At 41.3% G+C, this 27,863-nt stretch overlaps 1 protein-coding gene and 1 pseudogene across 4 annotated transcripts; one reads left to right on the forward strand and one right to left on the reverse strand.

The window, feature by feature from the left end:
• Positions 1 to 1,464: 1,464 nt before the first annotated feature.
• On the forward strand, positions 1,465 to 27,863 carry HDAC1 (histone deacetylase 1). 4 transcript variants are annotated; one of them, XM_016150459.2, is made up of 14 exons: positions 1,465 to 1,633; positions 6,555 to 6,667; positions 16,168 to 16,285; positions 20,254 to 20,328; positions 21,660 to 21,798; positions 22,253 to 22,394; positions 23,496 to 23,588; positions 24,729 to 24,837; positions 24,912 to 25,052; positions 25,642 to 25,750; positions 25,845 to 25,975; positions 26,243 to 26,395; positions 26,925 to 26,973; positions 27,239 to 27,863. In XM_016150459.2, the coding sequence occupies exons 1-14, from the start codon at positions 1,585 to 1,587 to the stop codon at positions 27,264 to 27,266; spliced, it is 1,449 nt and encodes a 482-aa protein (XP_016005945.1). In that variant the 5' UTR covers positions 1,465 to 1,584; the 3' UTR covers positions 27,267 to 27,863. The 4 variants fall into 4 exon arrangements, with proteins under 4 accessions (XP_016005945.1, XP_036087322.1, XP_036087316.1 ...); XM_036231423.1 differs by lacking the exon at positions 1,465 to 1,633 and adding an exon at positions 6,141 to 6,159; XM_036231426.1 differs by lacking the exon at positions 1,465 to 1,633 and adding an exon at positions 6,148 to 6,166.
• LOC118605261 lies at positions 13,668 to 13,786 on the reverse strand (annotated as a pseudogene).

The raw sequence follows: 27,863 nt of genomic DNA on the forward strand, positions 1-27,863 counted from the left end.
TTTTATAAAATGCTGTCACACTCATTATCTGGTTTGGACACTGTGTGCAGCCATAGTTGGTCAACTTTGTATTCTTATCCTCTCCATTTTACGAACAGGGAAATGGAGGCCCAGAAAGGTTCTTAGCTAGGAAGCAGCAACACAGAACTTGGAATAGGGCTTATTCCCTGGCTCTTTGCTGTTTCTACAATAGAACAGCCTAGTCTTAGATTTCCTGTTATTTTTATAATGGCCCAAATGCAGTTCCCAAGTGAGGAGCACAAGTGCCCAAGCACTCTTTAAACTGTCAAGAGGCATAAAAATATCTTATTGACTATAGGACCATGAGTAACTAAACTTGGCACATAGTAAGCACTCACTAAATCTTAATATTGTTATTTTATTGGCCTGTCACAGTGTTTTTCAGTCTTTTAGCTTCCAATAATGACCAGTTGATGATTGATCTAGTGCAGTGGTTCTCAAGGGTAGAGTGGGGAGGCGGAAAGGCAATTTATACTCCCTCCAATCCCCTCCCCCGGGGCCCTAGAGGCTTGCAATGTCTGGAGACAATTTTGGTTGTCGCAACTAGGGTGTGGGGAAGGTGCCACTGGCATCTAATGAGTAGAGGCCAAGAATGCTGCTAAACATCCTACAGTGAACAGAACGGCCCCCTTACAATAAATAATTATCCAGCCCAAAATGTCAATAGCTCCAATAGCTTGGGAAACCCTGCTTCAGGATCAGGAAACCATTAGTTTCCTTCTGTCTAAAGGCACTCTTTAGTCCTCCTGGGTGACTATATCAGGAAGGTAGGTTTGTAAGGAAGACTGGGTTCTGCCATTTTGTTAGTGTCTCTGATGCATAGTAGGCATTCAAAATATGTGGACAATTGAAAATTAAATTTAATTACTAGTTGTGTGACCTTGAGCAAGTCACAAAGGTCCCCATTTCAATATATTTATCTATAAAATAAGGATAAGAAGCCCTCCTCTAAAACTGTTGTGAGGAATAACCGAGAAAACTGAGCTACATTTAGTAAGGAGATTGCACAGTACCTGGACTACAGCACTTTCATTTCCTTCATCAGTTTATTTCTCCCTCCTCCAAACATGAGTTTTAACCCAAGTTTAGCCCTTTCACTAGCTGAATGACCTTGTGCAAGTCACTCCCCCCAACCCAACTCGCTTTGGCTTCAGAGGATTCTCTGTAAAATTGTACAAAGTTGGCCTCAGATCTCCAAGCACGATCCCAACACCGAAATGGAACTGTGAAGTTTACAGACTTTTCTTCCCGCGGGGACTAATGGTACGGTCCCGGGGCAGCTCCCCCCTACCCCCTTGTTGCGGACCTTGGTACAGGCCCAGGGGGCCCTGGGCTGCCTCTCCGGGCTGCCCTTGCCCCCTGCCGAGTTCCGGGCCATCCCCGCGCAAGCTGATTGGCTGGAGCGGTGCCCGGGCTGCGCGGCTATAGGTGAGCCCAGGAGGGGACGGGCGGAGCGGGCCGGAGGCCCGCCTCCTTTCCCCCCTGGGTCGGACGCTGAGCGGAGCCGCGGGCGGGAGGCCGGACGGACCGACGGACGGACGGGAGGGACTGGAGGCAAGCAAAATGGCGCAGACTCAGGGCACCAGGAGGAAAGTCTGTTACTACTACGATGGTGAGCACTGTCCTCGCGGCGGGGGCGGGGCCTGGCCGGGCCGGATCCGGGAGCGAGAGGCTGAGGCGATCTGAGAGGGGAGGCTGGGAGAGACTGAGGCGTTGGGGAAAGGCTGAGAAGAGTACGAGGCTGAGAGAGGAGGCTGAGGGGAAAGGAGGTCGGGGCTGAGGGAGGAAGATCAGAGGATGGAAGTCGGGGTCGAGGGACGAGGCTGTGAGGAATGAGGTCAGAGCTAAGGAACTAGGTAAAGACTGAGGGGAGAGGCTCAGAGGAAAGGAGATGGAGGCTGAGGGAGGAAGCTGAGAGAAGGAGGTCGGGCCTGAGGGAAGAGGCTCAGGAATGGAAAGGAGGTGGAGGCTGAGGGAAGAAGCAGAGACTGAGAGGGTCGCTCTGGAAAGCCTGAGGTAATGTTGGTGGAGAATTCTGAAGAAGTATGATGGGCAGGGTTTGAGTGGGACTTTTAGATGGGAGGCTGAGTCTGAGGGGGGAGGCAGAATCCAATGGAGAAGGCTGCAAGACTATATTTTTCTGTTGAGCATAGGAAGGTCTTTCCCTGCCCCTTTCTTTCTTCATCCTTTTTGGGGCAAATCCTTCAGGAATCACCAGCGAGTGGTCACTGCTGCTCCTCCCCCAGTGTCTGAGCAGGGCCTGCAGTTGCTGCTGGGAAATGGAGCCCCTGGGCTTGGAAAGAAAGAGAAGGATGCAAACTGTTAAAACAGACTTTTTTCATGTAACAAAAGTCTGTCAAGACCTTATTCTGTACTAGGAAGCATTTCGGTGCTAGGGCCATGGGGATGACCAAGTCACATCCCATCTTAATTCAGTTCAGTTTAGAGGGGAAGATAGACAATGACAGATAATTGCTTTCCCATATCTTGCTGAGATAAAGGGACACTCAGTGTTATGGGGCAGAGAAAAGGCACCCAGCTCAGTCTGAGGAGTCAGGGAAGGAGGTGCTATCTCAGTTGGGACCTGAAGAACAGGAGTTATTAACCTGGCACAGGGAAGGCAAAGATAACAGCAAGTTTAGAGGTGAGAGAGGGCAGCACCTTTGAAAAACAGCAGGTATGTGTATAGTATGACTTAGGCATAGATTCGAGGGCAGAGTGTAGAAGGTAGAGAGCAGAGGTGAGGGAAAGGTTGCAAGAGTCAGGAAAGTAATTGGGGACTAGATCATGAAGGGCTAGGCATACTATCCTAAGGAAGTTGGACTTTATTTTGAGAGCACTTGTGAATCATGGAAATTTTATGCAGGTTAGTGACATCAGGTTTATCCTTTAGAACTATCGCTCTGGGACAGAAGTTAAATTTATGAATGTTGGGGTTAGGAAGAAGGCAAGGATCCCAAGTTTCTGGTTTGGGCAGTTTGATGCTGAGTATTTTGAGGACATGATGTCAGTAAATAACTGTTTTGTTGTGTTGTGTTTTTTAAAGAAATACTTGTTGAAATGTCTGAGGGATATCTAAGTAGAGGTTTGCCATTCTGATTTGCAGTTTATAAGACAAATGAGAGATTTTTGACAAGTACTTTTTCCTGTGCCAGGTTTGGAACTGAAGGTAGATTGCTGTAGATTGAGGAATAAAAGGATGGGTGAAGAGGAGATGGAACTCTTTTTAACAAAGCTTGTCCAAGGCAGACAGAAAGGATTGTTGATAAAGGGGAGATACAGTGATTGAGAGTTGAGCATATTCAAATTCTTATGGAAAATAGCCAGGAGAAGGAGAGGTCGAAAATACAGGAGAGAGGGACTAGTACTAATGATGGAGGTTCCTGAGGAGACCAGGTGAAATGGACATCAGAACACAGGTAGGGACACTAGCCTTCAAGAGGAAGTTCCTTCTTGATGAGAGGTTAAGTGGCAAGGAAAAATTCAAATGTAGGTAAGTTCAATGGGAGTTAAGGGAGTTTTCAAGATGAAAACAAAGCTCCAACCTCTCTTCCCCATGTCCTACTTTCTCACCCTTTTCCTCACAGTGGGGGAAGGCAATTGGTGGAGTAGAAATCTTGAAGCAAGATAGCTGTTAAATAGCTATTGTGAAAGAGGGAGCTAGGAAAATAAATTTGGAAGGATTGCTAGGCAAGTGGTAAGGGCACATGGAGGCTGGATCCTATGACTTTGTAGCTGTATCAGTTTGCTGTTTTGTGATCTTTGCACTCTCAGTTTAAAAAGAGAAAAAGGGGAAAGATCCAGTCTTTAAAGAAGGGAGACTTCTTACTTTAAGAAAATGAGTTTTACAGGGAGGTCACTAACTTGGGGCTCAGCAAGCCCACTTTACTTTTCCTGGCCTCAGGTCATTCTCCTGTGAAACTAAAATGTGAGAACAATGGGAAAAGCTTTTTAAAGTTTAAAAGTAGTATCTAAATAAAAAAGATTATTTCTTTTAAAGTCTCTTAGCAGCTCAATTAAAAACTGTTAAGGATGGAGTCTCTGGGCTCCACCCTCAGGTACTCCCTTAGTCCTCTAGATAAGGTATCTCAGTTCCTCAAGTCTCTAAGTCTTGGCTGAACCCAGGCTTGATAGTCAAGGGAGTTGCTAGAGATCAAGGCCAATGCCAGAGACATGGGTAAGCACGAATCCAATTATATAACATGAAAATGGCCATGTGACTACTAACTGCCCCAAAACTGGATCTGCATCCGGATGTCTCAGCAAATTCTCCCCAATCCCCATGATTGACTAGGTTGTCTGAGGGGCTCTGGGAACAACTTTTCTGCCTTTCTTTCTCGCTATTGTATCTCAAAGTCTATCCGAATGGGACTAGGGTCCCTTTTGAATGCCACTACATGTTATAGTCTGTCTTACAGTTCTGGCTGAGAGCACAGTCCCTGCCCTCAGAGGTCTGTCTCACTAAGATCAAGAGAATAGGATAAAAGGACATTAGGTAAAAACTAAGGAAATCTGAATAAAGTATGGGTTTTTAGTTAATGATAATGTGTCAATATTGGTTCATTAGTTATAATAGATACTTCTTATTTTACTAATGTAAAATGTTTATGGTAGGAGAAACTGGGTGTGGGTATCTGAGAACTCAGTACTATCTTTGTAATTTTTCTATAAATCTAAAATTGATCTTTAAAAAAAAGTCTTTGTAAAAAGAGAAGAGGATTGGATCCTAAATATCCAACTGTTTAGAGGTTTCCCATTATCCCAGGCTGTGTCTGGCAGAGAATTTGAGTGTGGCTTGGATGCAGTTGGTGGCATTCCCCACAGTGCATTGCTCCCTGGAATGAAGGCTATTCCTGGTGTCACACCACAGCACAATACCTGAGAGTTTATGACCTTTTTTTCACTGGTGCTCAAAGATCTGCCTCATCCCGATAGATTCATAAGGAGAGATCTTCGGGTGTGCAGTTCATTAGGTTTTGGAATATTGTCTCAGGAACTTTTTACCAAGTAACTCCAAGAGCCCTCTACATTAAGTGCAAACTGAAGTAGGTGCCTCAGAAACCCAGTATAGCTTTTAGCGTAATGGATTGGAGTCAGGAGAATTGACTCCCAGATCCCTCATTGGCTGTGAGATCTGGAGCAGGCACTTCTTTGAATCTCAGGTCTCAATTCTCTGAATCTTTGTTGAGCCTCTCTGATGTACAGGTCATGTTCGCCCTTGTCTTGAAGGAGCATCTGGTCTAATATATATATAACTAGATGTCAGTAAATCAGATACAAAAAGAATTAAATGCTATATACAAATTACAGAGGAAAAGGCCATTTATTCTGATCAGGAATATGTTTGGAGCTTGAACTGGGCTTTGTAGTATGAGGATCATCAGAGAAGGAAGGATAGTCTAGCTCAAAGGAACAGGATATTTGGTGAAGGTGAATGCCCTGTTCAAGAAGCTGATAATAATCTAGTGTGTTTATAGAGATTGGCAAACTTTCTGTAAAGGGCCAGATAGTAAATATTTTACCCTTTTATGCCATTTTGGTTGGTCTCTGTGGCAAATATTTAACTACTCAGCTTGCCATTATGATGTGAAAGCAGCTATATATAAACTAATGGGCATGGCCCTGTGCCAATACAATTTTGTTTACAAAATAGGCTGCTGATTATTTTGGCCCAAGGGCCTGTAGTAGTAGTAGTTTGCCTACTCCCAGTTTGAGGGAGGAGGGGCTGTGGAGGGGGAGGAAGTTGTCAGGGAGGATGGTGGTGGTAGGTAGCTGGAGATGAAGCTGGAAAGGTAGATTAGGAAAGTCCTTGAGTGTCAGGTTTCTGAAGTTGTCCTTTATTCTTCATCCTGTAGGGGATGGGGAGCCATTAAGGATTTTTGAGCAGGGGGTAATATTATCAAAGTTGTATATTAGGGAAATAACTGGTGACAGTGTGGCAGATTGTTTGAATTGAAGACAAAGGGACCAATTAGAAGGCTGTTGCTATAGGTGAAGTAAGAGATGATAAGAGTTTAGTTTTCTTATCTATAAAATGAGGATAAAACTCCCTATTTTAACTTTTTTACAGGGTTATTGTGAGGATCCAGTAAGAAAATGAATGTGGATATGCTTTGACACTGTAAACTATCACAATGTGTAAGAGGTGAACTGTGGCTTATAATACTAATAATTCTGAGTACTGATGGTTGTTTTTCTGTAGCGGGAGTGAATTCCTTATAGATACAGTGAGTCACCTCACTGGTTGCTTTTCCCCAGTATATCTGGAATGAACTGCACACATTTTCTAGTAGTGCCTGAGGGTTCCAGGGGAAGAAACTGGGCTAGACTGACATCCATAAGTGCTGACCTCACTAGAGTTCCCTGCTTTTTTTTTCCTCTCTTTTGAGTTACCCTTCCTGAAGGTGGTTGAGAATCTTAGAGACTAGAATGAACCAGAGAGTTTGTCCAGAAGTTTGTTGTAAAAATTACTGGGTTCTCCTGGGAGTGCATGTCTAACTATGTCACTGAAACTACCACTCTTTCTTCTTTAGGGGATGTTGGAAATTACTATTATGGACAAGGCCACCCGATGAAGCCTCACCGAATCCGCATGACTCACAATTTGCTACTTAACTATGGTCTCTACCGAAAAATGGAAATCTATGTGAGTTTCTGGGAGGTCTAGTCCTTCATAATCTCATCACCTCTGGTTCCCCATTTGTCATCCATTATCTTATTTTATTAACTAATTTATCAAATGTTTTGAGTGGCTGTTATGTGGCAGACATCACTGTAAATGATAGGAGTATACACTAGTGCTAGAGATTGACATGTACACAAATAAATTATACTGCAGTGTGTAAGTGCAACAGTTTAAAAAATATACAAGATGCAGAGATAAGGAGGACCGAAGGAGGAAAGGAACCTTGGGATGTATCTAAGAGGTGATATTTGAGCAGAGTTTTAAAGATTGAATAGAATTTAGCCTGGAGTTCAAGAGGGGACTGTCATTCTAGGCCAAAGGAAGAACATATACTAAAAGGCAAAGAGGTAAGAACAATGTGGTGCATTTGAGGAAAATATAAGTAGTTCAGTAAGCAGGTATTGCTGTATTTTAAAGTTCTCAGGTGTGAGGGGAGCTGGAGCTAGAGAGTTCAGCAAGGATTGGATGTGCTATACTAAACAACTCTGAGGGGCCAGGGTCAGAAAAATCCAATGCCTGAAAAAATGAGCAGGACTGTGTTGAACTAGTGCCAAGTCTCTAGTTACTAGAGAGTACAGACTGTCTAATCTCTTGACTCAGCTCCTGCTGACCTTTGACCCATCTTTCAGTTTTAAAGAGAAGTTAGATATCTAGATTATCATAAAATTCTTCAGGTTTAAAATATTGGCCCAAGTTTGTTTGTTTATTTTTTAAACCTGTATAAACAAAAATTCATCAATACATCTGTGGACCAAATTTGGTCCAAATGTTCCTAGTTTGTACCTCTTCTGGAAGCAGTGAAGAATAAGCGAAGGATTTTAAAAGAAAGAGAGATAGGCATGGGCACGTATTTTATAAGCGTGGAGGCCAGTTAGGAGGCTGTCGAGAAGATAAAGAGGATCTGGGGTCCATGGTTAGAGCATAAGAGTCTGTTGTTAAAGTCTGTGCTGACAGCTTAAGTAACCTAGCAACAACAGTATCCTTCCTCACCATTCCAGAGACTGAAAGGAGATGAGTCTTTCTTCCCAGATGGCTGTGTCATGTCTCTAGAGCCCATGGTGGCAGCTGGGGAAACAAGAGGGAAAGTAGACTGAGAAGCAGACAGACCTTGGGACCAGAGAGATTTTTCAGGTATAAAAGATAGCTGAGAATGAAAAACATAAAAGGTAGCAAGGTTTTCAGGGACTCTAGAGAACAGACCAGCATTTAGATAAAGAGGATACCTGAATGTGCAATAGTAAGCACTAAGACCTTCTAGAGCAGTCTCTTGTACATGTTCACCATGCTAATCTGGCCCCAGTTTTCCTTCTCTCCTGCCTCTACCCTGTCAGCCCTCCAAGGCAGCGGGATCACATTTTGCCTCCTTCCACCCCCTCCTGACTGGGAGGATTATTTACTCTGCCCAGTCATATCTTACTCATCTTTAGGAGTCACCTTAAGCCCTATTTCTTTTCTCATTCAACATGTTTTTACTGAATGCTTGTCATACTTCAGGGACTGTATTAACCTCCATAAGAGATATTGAGATATGAAAAAATGTATTTTACATTTACAAATGAGAGGAAAAATAAACATTTATTGATGATTGCTAGGTGCTCGGCCAGGGCTACCTGTTATTTCATGTAATCCTTATAACATCCCTAGTTTATAGATGAGAAAGCAAGCTCAGGGAGGATAATTAAGATGCCCAAAGTCACATAGCTACTAACATGAGCTAAGACTAACCCATATCTCTTCAATTTCAGAGTTTATCTGTCCATCTGTCCTTTTTTCCCTTCATAAACAATCTCTTAAGTCTAGAGATAGATGGTCTCAGCATTTCTTTTGACTGTCATCAGGGACCCATGCTTATTCTGTCCTGCTCAGCCATCCTTAGCTTATGTGATTTTATCCTCATGTTTTTTGCCTTGAAGTTACATGCTGGCTGTCTCAGCTCCAGGTGTCATGTCTTCATACAACAGAATCCAACAAGGAAGAGAACAGGGGCAAAATGGATCACTCTCCACTGTCCCCATCCACACTCCCCTTTTTATTAAAGAGGAAAACCCTTTCCAGAAATTTCACAGTAAATTTCCTCTTAAATCTCATTGGGTCATTTGACATTCTTAGACCATTCATAGCAATTGGCTTGACTAATCCCTTTTGGTCCCTGGGGCTAGGTGTATTAATACCCAACCAAATTGAGATCTATTACCAAGAAAGAAGGGAGAGAATGGCTCTTTGGGAAGCAACCAACAGTGGTGATCGTAGTAAATAATAATACCTTATTAGAAATGATGTCATGTGTGATATTGTTGTAAACTTTTAAAGTAAAACCCTAGTATAACCTGAAATCTCTAGGCCTTGTTCTGTTTAATGTGATCTTTTTTCTTCTCTGGCCCTACCTTTTCACTGAGTATGAATCTTTGATCCTGTTCCCCCAACAATGTTTCTCTGCATTCATCCCTTCTATCCTCTCCTTTATCTGGGCTGAGATCCTAGCATGCCTTACCCAAAGCACAGATAGCCATTTTAGTGTCTGTTCTGGCTCTTGAGAGTCAGTCCTAAAAGACACTCCTTAGACTTCTTATAGAAGTTACTGTATTATTTATGTCTCTATACCTGAAGGAGACATGAAAAAGGTCTTTTTCACACAATTCACCCTCTTCTATCTCTTCCCCAGTTTTGTATCCACACATCTAATTAATTTCTCCCAGAATTTACATCCCCACTTTTCATCCAGGCACCTTCCTATTTATATAATCGAAAATCCTGCTCTCTTCTTTGCCTTGGATGCTAATTTTGTGTATTCTCAGGCTTCTTATTCATCGCCTTCTGTTCTTTTGTTCTTTTTTTAAAAAATGTTTTTATAAAATATTGAGATATGAAAGAATTTTTATAAAATATATGTAAGGTATAAAGAATCACACTATGATTAATACCACCTAATTTAAGAAAAGGAACATTTTCGTGGCTGCTAGAGCCCAGGTATGCCCTTCCCTGACCCTGTCTTCTTCCCGAGATTTTACCTCTTATCTAAATTTGGGGTTTGTTATTTCCTTGCCTTTTTTTTTTTTGATGTGACTAATTTATTAGTAATAAAAAGGTTTTTAGGCATTCAGATAAGAGAATCATGGAATGATTTGTTGTTTATGAGAATCCAAAATTTTAAGACCTTTTTAAAAATATGGGCTAGAGTTCCAATAGAACCTCAGTTAATCAGAATGCAGTAACTTATTCTTGGTAATTTAAAAAATCTGTTGAGTTTAAATTCTTGTTGAAAACCCTTAAAGAATATGTGGTTAATTCTTTCTTGCCTGGCATACCTGTAAATAATTTCTTAGAGCAGCAGTGATACACATTATGGACTGTGACATTAAATTGCATACATATGAATCCTAAGCATAATTTGTACATTAGTTTTTTTAAAAACCCTTATTAAGAATTATTTTCTTATACGGGATATAAGATAAAAAAGGGGTAACTGTCAGATAATTGAGAGTTCCCATTAATTTAATTCTTAGAAAAAAGCCCCTCAACATTGAATTTTATATCAAAAGGAAAAAAAGACTCACTGTCCCTTTTCTTGCTTTTCTTTATAATTTTATGAGTGTTCTTAAACAATACAGTTTTTAATTTTAAATGTTTGAATGTTCCATAAATGGAGCCCTATAGTATTTATTATGACTTGCCTTTTTATGTTCAACATGTTCCTGAGAGTAATACATATTGGTGCATGTAGCTGTATTTAGTTTTCACTGTATTTCATTGAAAGAATATACTACAATTTGTTTGCCTATTTTATTATTAGTGGGCATTTGGTTGTTTCTAGTTTAGGGCTATTATAAATACTGCTGCTGTGAACATTCTTAAACATGTTTCTTGGTGCACATATGCTAGTTTCACTAGGGGATAGATACACAAGGAATAGAATTGCTGGGTCAGGACATGTGTACATCGTCACTGTTTTTAGATAATGCCAAAATGGTTTCCAGTTGCCAGCAATGTAGAGGAATTGCAGCTGCCCCAAGTCCTTGTCATCACTTGATTTTGTCATATTTAATTTTTTTTTTTTTGTGCCAGTTTAGGTAGAGAAATAATATCTTGCTATTGTTTTAATTTGTATTTTCTTAGTTATCAGTGACGAGGTTGAGGATCTTTTTGTATGATTATTGGCCATTCATGTTTCCCTGTTAAAGTTCTTGGTCAAGCTTTTTGCCCATTATTCTGTTTGATCATCTGGTTTATTATTTTGTTTTTGTTTTAATTGGACCTCAGATACACATAATAGGGTTAATCATTATCCTTGGCTCATAAGCATCAAAAGAAGGTCCATGTTTGGCCTTCTTTTTTAAAAATTGACTTTATTTTTTATTTATTAATTTATTAACTTAAATATTTTAATAATGCAGTGAATGTACATATTCCTACAACCCAATTACTCTTCTAAATTTTGTTTATCTTTTTAAAAAACTTAGTTATCATGTATATGTGCCTAAACAATATATAGTATTTATTTAGTTGTTTTTGAATTTCTTTAAAAAGGTATCATGTTATGTGTAGTCTTCCAGGACTTGCTTTTATCATACAATATTATATTAGTAAAATCCATCCACCTTGTTCTATATAGCTATAATTCTTTCTTTCATTTTTCTCTGCTGAATATTTTATCATGTTAGTATGTTACAGTTTATTCATTCTCCCATGTTCTTAATTTATATCTAGTTTTGTAATGTTAGGAACAGTGGTACTGGGAATATTTTTGTATGTGTCCCTTAGTGCATATATGCCAAAGTTTCTTTTGGCTGTTTCTCTAGGAGTGGAATTGCTGGACTATAGGGTATGCGAAATATTAAATGCCAAGTTGCTTTTCAATGCGGTAGAATGAATTTATACTCCCACTGGCAATGTATAAGAAATACCTTTATTCACATCCTCTCCCACACTTGGAATTAGACTTTAAATTTTGCCAGTCAAATGGGTATAAAGCAGTATGTAATTGTGGTTTTGATTTGCATTTTGCTAATGATCAGTGAAGCTGAGCATCTCTTCATATGTTTATTTGCCATTTATATGCCCTCTGCTGTGAGATGTCTTAATTTCTTTTGCCCATTTTTCTCTTGGGTTGTTTGACTTTTTTTTCCTTACCAATTTGTAGTAGTTCTTTATATACTCTGGGACAATAGCCCCCCCTTATATATGGGGGATACTATATCTAGAATTGGTTCTTTAATATGGTTTGAAGTAGGAATCTACTGAAATTTTTCCTTCATATTGTCCCAGCTGATTTATGGAAAAGTCTGTTGTTTGCCCACTGATTTAAATGCCATGCCACCTCTTCTATATAAGAAATGTTCATATTTATTCATTCATTGCAAAAGTACTTATTAAGGACCTACATACATTGTACCAGGCAGTATGTAGGGGTCTGTTTCTGGCCTCTGTATTCTGTTGACTTGTTCTGTTTATTGACCCGTATGCCAGTATCACAGTCTTTTTAGTAAGTCTTCATATCTAGTAGCACAAGTCCTCCCACATGGTTGTTCTTATAAAAGAAGAGTGATTTGCCACTTGCCCCTTGTACTTCCATATCAATTTTAGAATTAACTAATGAAGTGCTGTAAATTAATTTCATTGAATCTGGACATCGTCTTAGGGGAGAATTGATATTTCCAGACTATAAAGTCTTTGAATTCATGAATATGGTATGTCTCCGTTTATTTAGGTCTTTTTAAAGGTCTTATATACAGGCTTCTTTTAGCTTCTTTATTGTGAAATATAACACATGTACAGAAAAGTACATAAAACAAATGTGCAGTTTTTAACAAATTTATATAAAGTAAACATACATGTACACACCAACTGGTGCCTTGCCAGGTGCTATAGGGACTTGTGGTCTGGGCTGCAGGTTGGGTTGGGCTGTGGGTTGGGGCTGGGCATAGAAGCTGGGTGGTAGGCAGGCCAGGCCCCTCCGTCATCAAATAAGATTAAAAAACAACAACAACAAAAAACAGTTCAAGAAATAGAACCTTGTCAGGACCTCAGAAATCTACATCATTCCGTCCCGATCACAGCTTCTTCTCTTTCCTCAGATAGAACCAGAATCCTGACTCTTCTGTTAATTGCTTTCTTGCTCTTCATCATAATTTAACTACCTAAATATGCATCCCTAAACAATACAGTTAATTTTGTAAAACTAATATAAATGAAACTATATAAGATACATTATTTGTGTGTAACTGTAGCTTGTTCAGTTGCTGTGTAATATTTTATTATAGAGTATACTACAATTTTTTCATTCCACTGTTGACGGGCAGTTGAGATTTTGGCTATCAATATAAAGTTTTATATTTTCTCCATAAATTTCCTTCCCAGTTCATGTTTTAAATGTTATATCTTTTAAAATTTTTTATTTTTTAATTGTTTACTGGTATATAAAAATGCGTTGTAGTTTTTTATTTAAACATATCCAAAGTCTTTGTAGATCTGATTCTGCTGTTTGTTGTTTCTATGGGCTCTCATGCCTGGTGCATTGTTTCCTTTTGTGTTTTGTAATTTTTGACTGTGAGGTCATATTTCTTGTAACTTCAGCCTGGGATAAAGATGGGTTCTTAGAGAAAGATTTGCTTTTACTTTATAAAAGACACAGCTTTAGAGATGGTCTTTGTCCTTCAGAGATTTGGGATAGGGATAATTTTAAAATTGTATGAAGAGCATGATCATAGATACTGTGGTGGGAAGCTCTATAGGTTTTGTTGAAGAAGGGCTGTTTGTCGGGAGTATAATATTTACAAATAGGACAAGTGGGGGTTAAATTGAAAAGGAACCTTGCAAAGTTTCTTGATTACCATGTCAGATTTTAGAATCTTTTCTTTTGTAATTAGGGAATACTTTTTTTTTTTTTAAGGCAAGCCAACCCTTGGTTTACTTCACAGATTGCAAAGATCTTGTCAGCTTACAATCCCTTATTTTATATTTTTTACGCCTACAGCACCTGGTCTTCCTAGGGGGTCTCCAATCCAAGTACTAACTAGGCCTGAGCCTGCTTAGCTTCTGAGATCAGACAGGATCGGGCTTGTTCAGGGTGGCATGGCTATAGACCAATGAGTCATTGAATGTTTTAGACAGGGCATTGACTTTTTTAAGATTTTTGTGACATTATTACAAAGATGAATTGGAAGAGGATAAGGCTGGATATAAATGGGACCAATTAGGAAGCCAAAAATAATCTAAGAATTAACTTATACTGCAACAGATATTTACTAAGCACCTGCTAAGTGGCAGGCACCTAGTTGCTTAGAATAATGGGCTTAGTTGCTTAGAATAATGACCTGCTCCTGGCCTCCCATAGTGGACCAAACAAGTGCAAGTTCTGCAGTTTGAATGCGATGATGGAAAAGTAAGGGTTCCAGAGGAACACTTCAGAAAGTTACTTAACTGAGACTCTGTGGGGTGAAGGACAGCATTCTGGGGGAATTAAGTTTTCACTTGCAACCTAAAGGTTGAGTAGAGGGAGTGAGGAGGACAGTAATCTAGGCCATAGCATGTATTCTAAAGATGAGAGAAAATTCCCTTGGAGAATTGCAAGTGAATTGTACTTGGCAGAATGGTATAATCAATTCATGAGATAAATTCAGCCCCTTAAATGTTTTGTTTAGTCCAAAAAGTACTTTTAAGAACTTTATGTTAGCCAGCCTTCAACAAAATAAAATTTAACCCAAAAGACTCTGGCGATTGGGTTCAAATTCCTGTACTGTAGTAATCAGCTAGATTGGTCATCAGCTCACCCGTTTTGCTTGTTTTAAGCACCAAGCTAGCTAAACTGCTTGGCCCTTTTAATTTGAATTTGGTGTTTCCTGGGCGAGAGCATAAAATATTTAAAGGGATTCTAGACAGGTGAGCAGGGACCAGATTATTTTGGTTTCCCAAGTTAGGTTAAAGAATTCAAGCTTGTTCTTTTGAGTAATGAAGCCTCTGACACGTTTTTAAGAAGCGAGTGACATTCAGTTTGAATTTCAGACAGATTACTCTGGCTGTAGGATTTGAGAATAGATTAACAATTGTTAAGGTTGAGGCTGGGTTACCTATGAAGAAATTGTTGCCACAACCCAAGCCAAAAATATGATGGCTTGGGGATAGGAATAAATGAATTTGACAGATACATTGATAGTAGTTTCAAGAGAATTTGAATGTAGTAGATAAGGAAAGAGGAATCAACAGTGATACTCAGGCTTCTGTCTTGAGCAAGTAGGTGAATCAAGGTTCGAATAGGAAATTTAGGAAAGAGAAAATAAGAAAAATAAGGTGGTGGATGCAGTCAAGATTATGGAGGGGATAATGAAAGGGACTGGCAGTGGATCGAATTTGAAGGCAAGAAAGGGTGGAGTTAAAGTTGACACTTAAGTTTTAAGCTTGAGTGAGTGTTGACATCATTCACAAAAATTGTAAAAGAGAAGTTCTGGAAGTTGAATCGAATTTTTAGTGCCTCTAGGATTCGTGGGTGGAGCTGGCTGGGAAGCCATTGGAATTGTGAATCTGGAGCCCAGAGCAGAGATTAAGAATGGAGAATTGGGGCAGTCATCTGTCTAGAAGGGATAGTCAAAGTGGAGCTTTGGTGACATTGCCAAGAGAGTAAAGGGCTTAGTATAAAAATACAAAAGCCAAATTTTGCTTCCTTCACTAAGAGTGTTTTGTTTTTTTGTTTGTTTATAAAACAGTATCAGTCTTTCTGCCTTAACATTCATTATTATGTTCAGTGAAGATTAAATGAGAGTCAAATCACACCTGGAGCCAGCCCCTCTGGGTTTCCTATTCCAGTTTATTAGCAGTGTAACCTTGAGCAGGTTACTTAAACTCTCTGCTGTAATTTCCTTACTGTAAAGTGAGGATAGTAATAGTATGAACTTAAAAAGAGGGAAGGAGGAATCAGAATGTTGGGATAACCAGGAAATTACCATATCAAGTTTTAATGGGGAGGAATATCATCAGAATTGTTGCTGTGATGATGATTTATAAAGAGTTTTCTATTTCAATTATTAGCGACCCCTTTTTCTTGAACTTTTGGAGCCCTTTGGCCTATAATTATATATTGTAATCTTTAATTTTAGAAAAGGTAATGATTTGTAAAGTGCTTTACAATTTACAAAGAGATTTAACAGCCTCATTCAGTTCTCACAGCTACCCTGTGAGGTAGATGATGTTGTCCATACTTAGTAAATGAGGAAATTGAGGCCCAAATAGATACTTGCCTAAGCAACAGAGCTTGAGTTGTAGTCTAGGTCTTCTGACACTGAATCTCCTTTGATAATGTTATTTGCCAATTAGATTGTAAGTTTCTTGAGGCTTGAATCTAATCAGGAATTTCTTTTTTATCTTTTACAGCACCTAGCTCAATGTTGGAAGGATATAAGTGTTCAAACTAGACTGAGTGAAGACTGGCAGTAGTCAAGAATAACCTGCCCTTTCTCCCCTCTGCCCTCTAGCGCCCTCACAAAGCCAATGCTGAGGAGATGACCAAGTACCACAGTGATGACTACATTAAATTCTTGCGCTCCATCCGCCCAGATAACATGTCTGAGTACAGCAAGCAGATGCAGAGATGTGAGTCCATTCTGTTCCCTCCCTCCTCTGAAGCCCCCAGTTGGATCTCCCTTTCAATTGGAGAGGCCCACCCTGCTTTCCTTTGTCCCTCCCATTCAGCTGACATCTGATTTCCCTTGCCTCCCAAGGGTGCCACAGTCCTTCTTTTTAATCCAATCTGGTTTTCCTTGTTTTCTGATTATAAGAAATAGATTAAATTTGTCCAGTTAGGTTTAGAACATTTTGCCAAGAAAACTGTAGTTATTGTAATGGAAAAAGCATTAACCTGTGAAGGGGGAGACAGGAGTTATAGGTCCAGCTCTGACTTTTAATTGACTAGGTAAGTCACTTCCCCTCAGATTTTTCTTTTGTAAAATGGACTGAATGTCATCCCATACAATCGTAACTGCTCTTACTTTCTGAGCATTAATCGAATATTTAGCAGCCGCTTAGGACAGACTCTAGATGATGTAATCTTTGAGTTGAGGTGATTCTACCCTGCCCCCTGAGACTTGAAACTCAAAACAGGTCCCATCTCAGAAGCAACACTCAGTTTGTAGGAATTGTGGGGATTATTTTAGCTGTGGAGGAAAAATATGTTCAAATTTGGGAAGAACTATTATACCTGACTTCTCCCTTGTGTTATTTTAGAAATTCTCTCTTAGCACCTTACATCTTGTACAATAAAACAGTGTAACAGCATTGTCCAAAAGAAGTTTTGCTTTGCTTATGACAGCTTATTTTGAAATATCCGGAATTCTCTGGCACTTGTTTGTTGCTGCTGCCATAAGGTTGTCTGATTTCCAAGGCAGAAAGTTATTTGTTACAGTAATTTTGCTGGTGATGATGACAACCACAAAGACCTTCTTTGAAGCATTAAGCTTCACAACTCCAGGAGTTTCTGACCCCTCTAAGTGAAGTATTTGCTCTCTGAATTAGCAGAGTCTTATTTCCTTCCAAGGCGAAACAAATTCATTCTTTTGCTCTAAATGGCTTTAGGGGTTTCCATTACCTATTTAGGCCAGCAGTCAGGCTGCACTGTCAGCAGAGAGGGCTCTCATTAGAGAAGCAGCTTGGTGTTGAGGCAAGAAAATGAGCTTTGATGTCTTGTTTTGAATCCCTTAGCTCTGCCATTTAGCTATGAGTTCTTAGGTGAGTCTCCTAGCCTCTCTGAGCCTTGTCTTCCCTTCTTTATAAAGAAGACAATAGTGCCTATCATAGTGGAGGTTGGAGGGATAAGTGAGATAATGTATACAAACAGCAACTTTCAGTGAATAGTAGTAGCTTTTGCTAGTATGACTTATGACTTTCATTATTTTCAAACCTGTCAAAGCAGACAAAATATTAGACTCTCAGGAGTGTACACATTCAGCTCTGACTCCCAGTTTGCTCCAGTTTTCCTAAAACCAGCATTCTAAATTTGTACATTCAAAAATTAGGTCTGGGATTTTCTTTTATTGAAGATGGGGAGTAAGAAGGGTAAGTCTCTCTAAGGACTCAAGTAACCTTATTGACGCAATTCATAGCGTTATAGAGAGATGTCACTGAGTACAGTGCTTTATAACCAGGGATGACTACAGAGACAACAGGGATGTAAGAACTGAGCTCTTTTTAAATATTTACCAATGCCTAACCTAGGAACTTATATCTGTAATACTTGCACTAAGACCAAAAAAGTCAGGTTTCCTTGCTCTTAGCTGGAATGTAATAAATGCTTTGTGGTCACTTTGATACTTTTGAGAACCTTGATCAGAAGTTAAAATGGGAACATGAATAAATGCGGGGGTTTTTCTTTTGTTTGTTTTTGCTTTTGGCAAATAGTCATTTGCCAAATAGTTCATTTTATAGATGTATAAACTGAGACCCAGGGAAGTGAAATGCTTTTCTTAGGGTCATACAGCAAAGTGTTGGTAGAATGGAGAATGAAATTCTAGTCTCCTAATTCTGGAGTATTTTTAAATATGTTGCATAAAAATATTTCAGACACACAAAAGAAGTATAAAAAATAATATCATGAACATCCATGTACCCACTACCAGCCTAAAAAAGAAAACAATGCCAATATAATTGAAGCCCCCTGGGCACCTCTCATTACATACCCTTTCTCTCCCACTCCCCTCTCCCCCTCATTACCACCACCACCAAGGTATAAATAAGCATTATTCTGAAGTCAGTGTTCAAGCCCATGTACTCTTTCTGCAGTATGTCTTTTATTTCCTCTCTACCTCCTCTCCCCCATCTCTCACTGAGTTTTTCTCACCTCAGTCTAAAGCCAGCCTAAGAATGAGAAAAATATTTATAGTAGGAAGAGGGAAAACCCACAGATAAATCCTTCCTAGCTTCACAGATTAGTCCAAGTGCGGGTCTGTTCTCCTATTTTCCATCCTTTCATCCCTAATCACATAGCTTGTTGAGCTGGGAACAATGGTTATTTGAGGCCTGAAGGAAAATATTTTTTCCTTGTGTCTAAAACACCCATTTTCTCCCATGGAGGCTCCACATCCCAAATGGAAATAAAACAAAACTTTGGAATCTCAGGCAGGCCAAACCCACTGAAGGAGGAAGCGGTGTGAGGCATTCAGTCACCAATGGATAAATAGCCTGGTCCCAGGGACCAAAGTTCTTATTGACACAGCCTCCCAGTGTTTACTGAAGAAGCTGAGGAGGTTGTCACCCATTGTGTACCCCTTTATGCGGGCTATACTTTCTCAGAGCACTTGTTGTGGCCGGGCACCAGATCAGGGCACCCTCCTAATTTAGGGCAGTACCAGAGCTGGTAACTCCTGTGATTATTGCAGACCTTGAACTTCAGCTGTGTCTCAAGAGGTTACCACAATCCAAGCTGAGTTTTCCTCATCTTAGGGCTCCTCCTCCTTACTCTAATTTGGGAACCCCTGTTGATAACAGTTGGTGCAGTGGGAAGGCTGGGGCAAGAGAGTGAGGCTTTAGTTCTACCCCTGTCTCTGACTTCCTGGCTATCATTGACGTCTCAGCATTTTCCTTTTCTATGAGAGGAGACTTAGAGCCATAAGGTTCCTCTCTAGCTGTGTGAGCCTACAACCTTCAAGTGTGCTTCCCTTCCTGTCTTTTTTATTTCATTTGCATTATGGTTTGCTTGTGTTTTATCATTATGTGTTAGTTTGTACCCTTACTCCATTGACTAGAAATAACTTTACTCCAGTTGTTATTTGTAAGTATAGTAGAAAGAGCACTGGTGTGGGAGTTAAAACATCTGGATTCTGATTCTAATTTTGCCACTGCCTGGTTGTATAACCTTGGGCAAGTAACTTCTCTGTATTTGTTCCTCTGCAGTGAGGTCTATATCTGTCATGGGGTTGTTAGGAGAATCAAACAAGAATGTGTATGTAAAATTACTGGAAAAGGCTAAAGTATATTTTCATAGGCTTTTAGGACAGACAGACCAATACTTACTTGACTACTGCCTCTGCCATTTACTAGCAATTCACCTCTCTCAGTCTGTTTTCCCATTTATAAAATAGGACCAAAAGATTGTTTGAGGATAAATCACATCAGGTATTGAAAGCATTTAGCACAGTGTCTGGCACATTGTTAAGCATTCAGTGGATGATAGTTATATAGGTCTCTGTTCTTAACTTCCTTGTTGGTCAGCCAGAGTGAGGTCCAGGAACAAACCCAGGCTGGAAAAAGCAGCTAAATTTTTCTCCCTCAAGGGGTGAATCAACATTTTCCAAGTACTTACTTACTAAATGCTTCCCTGTATAAAATTTCTGTTAATCTTTTCAGCAGTGAAGTAAGATGGATATTATTATCACTTGTTATAGTTAACGAGTCAAAGCTCAAAGAAGTTAAATGATTTGACCCAATTACACAGCCAGTAAATAGTAGAGCCTGGACTAGAACCCAAGGTTTCTGAATCCAAATTGTATCTTTTTTCTATCAGCTCATGAATATGTAAACAAAAACTAAAGGAAATTGTGGAAACTAATCTTTCTCTTATGTCTTTCAAGTCAATGTTGGTGAGGACTGTCCGGTATTTGATGGCCTGTTTGAATTCTGTCAGTTATCTACTGGTGGCTCTGTGGGTAAGGAACATACCTCCCCTCATCGAGGGCTATTGAGGGCTATGCTGGGTTGTACTAGTGAGGTCTACACTTTAGGCCACTATGCCAATGGGGCTGATCTGTGACCATATGAAATGGTACTTGGTTTATGCCTTAGGTCTTTAAAATGTCCTGATGGCTCAGTCCCACCCCAGGCTCAGGTATTCTTGACTGCCCTCTCCAATCAAGACATCTGATATACAGGAATTCCCTGCAGGCCTCATGGGGTTGTTGAGATTCTGTACATAAAAGCAGTTCATGAATTGCATAATGCTATAAAACTGGGAAGAGTCATTATCTGTCTTACAAAAGAGCATGGTAATTATCTTTAGAGGTCAGAAATACATTCCACATATTACCCACTTCCATTAGCAACTTCTAGATTACCTCTAGTATTACTACTCTAAACCCTTTCTTAACAAATATTTATTAAATTGCCTACAATCACACAGTCCATGGTTAACCATTGTTATCATTTTGGTATTTGTACATCCATTCTTTTTTCTGTATGTATATATTGAGACATGACATATATACACCTATATTTTATATATATTTAGTTATGTTGTCTGCATTTTTTTAAATTTAGTAAATATTTTAAATTTATCTTTAGTAGACTATAGAATGATTTTTAGTAGCTACATGATTATTCCATGTTATGGACCTATTTCAGTTGATATATTCGGTCCCCTCTTGTTGGATTATTTGGATTGTTCCATGTTTTTATTGCTATTGAAGTTATACTTTTAATAAATGGACAATGCACAAATAACAATGCCACAAATGCACTTGCACACTTGAGTGTGTATTTCCCTCTTACTTCTTGGAAGTATTTGTACTTCAAGCCTCTGCCACCTTTGGTATCTTGAAAATTTTTTGACTGAGCCGTAGTAAAAAATACATTTATACTTGTAATCCAGGTTACATATGTGCACAAGTACGTACACATACACACACACATACCCTCTCATTCTGAAGCCAGTTTCACAGAAGAGGGCAGTTACCTTCACTGTTATTCTGATATTTTTATTCTAGTCTATTTCATTAAAAAAATATATACTGGTCATGACCCACAAAACCAATTTTAAGGCATTCTAAAGGGTTACTACCTTCATTTTGGAAAACAGTTTTTTAAGAGTAACCATTATCATCTTTATTTCCTTTTGGAACAGGGAAGGAAGGAGAGGACTGGCTTGTGAATTGTACGATATAGCTGTTGAATAGGCAGGTCCTACCTCTCACTGGGTTCCCCAGGCTTCTTAGGGGAAAAGGTGGCTTGGTAACAGGCTTATGTTCTCTCTTCCCATTCCCAGCAAGTGCTGTGAAACTTAATAAGCAGCAGACGGACATCGCTGTGAATTGGGCTGGGGGCCTGCACCATGCAAAGAAGTCTGAGGCATCTGGCTTCTGTTACGTCAATGATATCGTCTTGGCCATCCTGGAACTGCTAAAGTATGCCTGCTTGGCCTTGTCTCTTGGAGGAGCTTCTTAGGCCAGGTTCCCACTTACCTTTCCCCCTGGGCTTGCCTCCCTAGTTTGCTTTTCCTAGCGGTGTGCTGGCTAGGATATGTTTGGTGAGTGCCTCTGGCCATCCTCTCCTTGACGGGGTCTTATTTAATCTGAGCCCATGGCAAGATCAGGGGCAGGTGCTGCTCAGATCGTGCCTCCAGAGTGTCCTTGTGTGGCTGGAGTTGACCCTGGGTGTAGAGTAGGAAGATCGGACTTGGCTTGGTCAGGCCTCTGGAGACACCCTGCCACTCTTCTACCTTCCTTCAGCTAGTGTCCACGTCTCTGGTGCTTAGAGATACTTGAGGGAGGCAACCACCCCGGTAAGCTGGGACCTAGAGCCCTTGGCGCATCCCATTCCCAGAGAGTCCCCAGACCCCTGATCCCCTTCTGATCCTAGGTATCACCAGAGGGTGCTGTATATTGACATTGATATTCACCACGGCGATGGCGTGGAAGAGGCCTTCTATACTACAGACCGGGTCATGACTGTGTCCTTTCATAAATATGGAGAGTACTTCCCAGGAACTGGGGACCTACGGGTGAGAACTCCCTTCAGAGGCCTACCAGCTCACCCTCAGCTGCCAGCTCTAACTCTATCTTATATCACCAAAAACCACTTCCTGCCTCTTCTGCCATTTAGAATACCATATCTCAGACTAGGACACCTGTCATAGTCTCCTTTCTTCTCGCATTATAAAAGAAGGGAATGATGGGAAATAAAGAGTTGGGAAGGATAAAGATCTTCTGACTTATTGTATGTATTTCCCTGCTGGGCACAATTGAATTGCATTGTCACTCTTCAGATATCCTATATGGCTTGAATTTTAGGCTAGAAATATCAAGTTCTTTCCCATGGGCTAGGAATTGGGAATTATGGAACATCTCAGGAGTTCTTAATATTTTTAGGTCACTTCCTTTTGATCAACTGACTGAAAGCTATGGACTCTCCTCAGAAAAGTACATGAAATTTGCATCTGATGTATTAATAGACACCTCTCCTTAATGAAGTCCATTCGTGGACCTCTAAGAATCCTTGGACTCCTCTCAGAATCTTTGGAAGTTAATTCATTGACCTGTTCTATCTGCTATTAGCAGGAATACAATGAAACCAGCCGCTTTGTCATGCCAGTAGTCCTTAGGTGACAAAGTGGCACTAATGCAGTTACTTGGTATAACAATTAGAATAACTGAGCATTTACAGTTTTGAAGAACTTTTCCTCACTCTTTGCTTTCCCTCCATACCTCCCTAGAGAAGAGAGGGTTGGGGATAGAAGAGTGAGCAGTAAAGCTCTCTGGAGAGGAAAGGGCTGTAGGTGAGTGTTCTGTGACCCAGCTACCAGCCAGCCCTAACCCAATCTGAAGATAGAGGTCTTCTGCTCTGGGATGGAATATTTAACCTCTGACCCCATAAACAGTTCTCAGTCTGGGTGTAGCCTCAGTGGTGTGTCGGGAGATATGAGCTAGACCTGTCAGTGAGGGAAACGATACTAACCAAAATATCCCTGCTCTGCCCCTGTTCTACTTTATGGGGTCAGCCAGCTTGTCTCTCTTAGAACCACTGCCTCTTTCTTCTAGCCCCCATCCTTGAACTTCCTCCTAGCTTCATTTTTCAGTTGTACTTTAATGTCTCTCTTGATTAGGATATTGGTGCTGGCAAAGGCAAGTATTATGCTGTTAACTACCCGCTCCGAGATGGGATTGATGACGAGTCCTATGAGGCCATTTTCAAGCCGGTAAGTGCTTTGTTCACCACCTGGGTTACTAATGGGATCAGTTTAAGGGAGGGAGTAGCAAAAGCACCCCCAGCATATCTCAGGATATCTCATATCAGCATATCTTAGTTCGGGAAACAAAATTTCATCCAAATATTTGTTGATGCATTCCGTGGTCAGGCCCTCTGTTGTTTACAAGAGTAAGACACAATCTGTGCCCTTGAAAACCTCACAGTCTACAGTGTGGGAGGCAGGCACGTACCCAACACTGTGGTCAGTACTGTTTTTTAGGGATGAGCAGAGGAGTGGAGAGTCAAACTGCTGCCTGGGCTGGGGAGAGGGTAGTCAGAGATGATTTCACAGAGGTAGTGACATTTCGAGCTAGACTTTGAAAAATGAGTTACCCATGTGAAAGAGATGGGGGCTGGGTGGGAGGGGTGGCATTCGGAAGAGGGAACAGCACCAGCAGAAGCACAGAGATGCCAATGTGTAGCTGTATGTAGGCCATTATGATGTGTGAGAGGAGTGTTGAAGGATGTGGGAAATGTATGTTGGGGTCAGTATTTCAAAGGGATCCTTGAATGTCATGCTGAGGAATTAAATCTTTACCTGTAAGCAACAGGGAGCCATTAATAGTAATATAAGGTCAGGTAGTCATTTAGCAAATAGCAAATGCCTACTGTTATGTCTTGTAGTAAGGGTGACAGAGAAGCCTGAGTTATGGCCTTTGTCCTCAGTAATGTTAGATTCTAGTTGTGAGAATGAAATATGCAAAATGAAGTGCTTCCTCACAATATCAGGTGCAATGTTTGTAGGCCCAGATGAGTAGAGCAGATGTAGCTTAAGGTCAGAAAGACTTCTAGAGGAAGTGGCGCTGCAGCTTGGGCAGTAAAAGAACAGAAAGACTCAGTGAGTTGATAAGGAGGACATTCTAGGTTTAGTATTAATAGAGCTAGGAGGCTCTTTAGTCCTTTCAGATTGAAAAACAAATCCAAAGTCAGAAAAGAAGAACCCAGGCTGATACTCCCTGTTCTCTTATCACCCAGCATGTGGGAGAGTGGGTGATAAGATACAGAAGGAAGTGCTGCACCCACTCTCTTCAGCCCCAAACCTCTCATAGCTTTTCTTGAGGCTGGCGGTGACCAGGATGTATCCTTTTAGGTCATATCCAAAGTAATGGAGATGTTCCAGCCCAGTGCAGTCGTCTTACAGTGTGGCTCTGACTCCCTATCTGGAGATCGGTTAGGTTGCTTCAACTTGACCATCAAAGGTGAGATCAGGTAGCATAGGGCTGGGTGGCTCCTGGGTGCTTCTTTAACCCAGCACCACCTTCTCCCACCAAAGGGCATGCCAAGTGTGTGGAATTTGTGAAGAGCTTCAACCTGCCTATGCTGATGCTGGGAGGAGGTGGCTACACCATTCGTAATGTTGCCCGGTGCTGGACTTATGAAACAGCTGTAGCCCTGGACACAGAGATCCCTAATGGTAATACCTCCAAGGCCAGGTTGGGTTGGGTGGAGCTGGAGCTCATGTGTCCTCAGATTCACAATCCCTTTCCCACTGGCCATATGACCACTTCTGATACTCGCCTTTGATTCTCCTGTCTATTTTCTTGTGATTGTCAGACCATAGCCATTGTTTTTCCTGAGTCTTTTTTGACCCTGTCCCCTCTCCCTCCTGCTTTTGATCTGGACAGAACTATCAGTGGTTATCCATAGCTTTGGAATTTCTACTCTGTAGGATAACTGGGATAGTGAGTGAGGGAGTGTTCCCAATGACCATTGCCTAAATTTTTCTAAACCAGGGGCTCGGGCCTTTAGTGAAATAGCACGTGCGTGCGTGCGAAACACACACACACACACACACACACACACAGACTAATGTGGACGCTGGCATTAAATGGCATTAAAAAGATTAACATTCTATAGGCACCCATCTCACCCTATCTTGGATCCATCCTTTGTTTGGTAGTTGGGCTAACAGGTCTAGATAAACCTACAAATACTTTTCTCACAGCCCCATGGTTTGGCTAGGTTGATTCTCTGTTGACTCTCATATCTCCTGCCCCAATTAGAGCTTCCATACAACGACTACTTTGAATACTTTGGACCAGATTTCAAACTTCACATCAGTCCTTCTAATATGACTAACCAAAACACAAATGAGTACTTGGAGAAGATCAAGTGAGTATATCTCCAGAAACCCCTTGATTGAACATTCTAGGCTCTGGTTTGTCCCTAACTAGAGCCCAGCCACCCTCTCTACTATTGGCCATAGACAGCGACTATTTGAGAACCTGAGAATGCTGCCCCATGCACCTGGGGTTCAAATGCAGGCGATTCCTGAGGATGCCATTCCAGAGGAGAGTGGTGATGAGGATGAAGAAGATCCTGACAAACGCATCTCGAGTAAGACCCGGACCCAGAGGCCTGTACTTCCCACTCAGTAGACAGCTCTGACTTCTCCACTGTTCTTGGTTCCACATTCCCCCCAAACTACCTATCTGTTGAAAAACCCAAGTTCCAAGTTCCAGTGCTTGTAGGAAGCATGAATTCCCTTTCTCGCTTCTGTTGGTCCCCTTCCCTTGGTGTGTCTTGGACATGCAGGGAAGCACTGGGCACAGACTTAGAGATCAAGAGTCTCCTGCCCTCTCAGTATTTTTCATTGCTTCCTAGTCTGTTCCTCTGACAAACGAATTGCCTGTGAGGAAGAGTTCTCCGACTCTGATGAGGAAGGAGAAGGTGGTCGTAAGAATTCTTCCAACTTCAAAAAAGCCAAGAGAGTCAAAACAGAGGATGAAAAAGAGAAAGAGCCAGAAGAGAAGAAAGGTAGGTTTGGGTTGGGCCAGGACTTGGGTCTTGAGTCCCAGGCTCTGGAGGATGGTGAATCTATGTAGGGCACTGGGAGGAGGAACTGCCAGCTTTCCTTTGGGGTTCTTCCTCAGCTCCTTGGGCCTTTCAGTGGCTCCCAGAAGTGGCAGGGCTCACAAAAGAATGAAACTTGATTCACCATCTCTCTGCTGGCTTATTGAGCCTTGCCAGGCTCCAGAGCCAGGGGCATGCCTGGACTCCCTGTGGTCAGGAGCATGGTTCTCACATACCACCCAAGCCCTTTTCCTGGCACTTCACCCCTTTCCCAGGGGGCTGCCTCCACCCACCAGGTTCAGGCTGTAGCAGGCTGGGAAACCGGTCTGACTTGTTCTCAACAGGGCTCACTGGGTGTACCTGGGATGGGCTTTTCTCTTGTGTGTATGTCTAGTGAGCTGTAGTGTGGGGAAGGGGTTTCTGAGTAAGTGAAGACCCCATGGGTCTTTCCAGAGGGGCTGTTCTTGGCCATTCCTGCACTTTTGTGTTCTAGAAATCACAGAAGAGGAGAAAACCAAGGAAGACAAGCAAGAAGCCAAAGGGTGAGGAAGGATCTTGTCGGCAATCTCCCTGTCATTGGTGCACCAGCCCCTTTGTCCCACCACACTGAGGGAAAGCACAGGGACAGCTGGTCCAGCTTACAAAGGCCTCTTTCAGGGACCAGTCTGTCCGTCTCTGCAGTTCTAAGCAGAGCTAGAAAGCCCCAGCCCTCAGCTGTCACTTAGGGTCCTGTGGAAATTATACTACACTTTTGCCTTGAGGCCCTTGGGGTGGGTTATCTCATACCAGTTTCTGCTTTCTCTACAGGGTCAAGGAAGAGGTCAAGTTGGCCTGAGCAGACCTCTCCAGTTCTGGCTTCTTGCCAAGTACCCCACCTTTCTCTTGCAACACCTCAGATTTTATATTTTCTATTTCTGTGTATTTATATAAAAAATATATTAAATATAAATATCCCCAGGGACTAAACAGGAACCAGGGCCCTGAGCCCAAGACACACATGCTGGGTGAGCTCTTCTAATAGCTGCCTTGCCACCCAGTCTTTCCTAATTCTTAATTTTGAACCGTAAAGGGTACTGAGTCTGGGTAAAAGGGATTATCTTAAGCAGCCATTGGACAAAATCCTGAAATGACAAATGCCTGCTTAGTAGCTTTGGAAAGGTACCCTTATTGAGCATTCTAGAAGGGATGGCTGGGTCTTCAGGGACCTGGTTCTTTTCAGGTTCCTTAAGGTAACATCAGCCATCTTTAGATTGGTTCTGTTCTCATACCTTCCCACTGGCCCCAAGCAAAGAAACACACTGCCTGCCCTCTCCCCACCCCACACCCCCCACCCCGTTCTGCAGGTGGAGATGGGTAGTTTCCTTTTTGAGATACTATTTTCATTTTTGTGAAACTCTTTGTAATAAAATGGTACATTTCTATGCCCTCCTGA

The sequence above is a fragment of the Rousettus aegyptiacus genome, unplaced genomic scaffold, assembly GCF_014176215.1.
Source record: "Rousettus aegyptiacus isolate mRouAeg1 unplaced genomic scaffold, mRouAeg1.p scaffold_m13_p_1, whole genome shotgun sequence".
Classification (NCBI taxonomy): Eukaryota; Metazoa; Chordata; class Mammalia; order Chiroptera; family Pteropodidae; genus Rousettus; species Rousettus aegyptiacus.

What these genes read in the sequence shown, in the direction of transcription:
- HDAC1 (XM_016150459.2), top strand. Translation starts at nt 1,585, where the DNA reads ATGGCGCAGACTCAGGGCACCAGGAGGAAAGTCTGTTACTACTACGAT. An exon ending in ATGAGGCCATTTTCAAGCCG is followed by an intron (nt 23,589 to 24,728) that starts GTAAGTGCTTTG and finishes GTATCCTTTTAG; the next exon opens with GTCATATCCAAAGTAATGGA. An exon ending in GGACACAGAGATCCCTAATG is followed by an intron (nt 25,053 to 25,641) that starts GTAATACCTCCA and finishes TGCCCCAATTAG; the next exon opens with AGCTTCCATACAACGACTAC.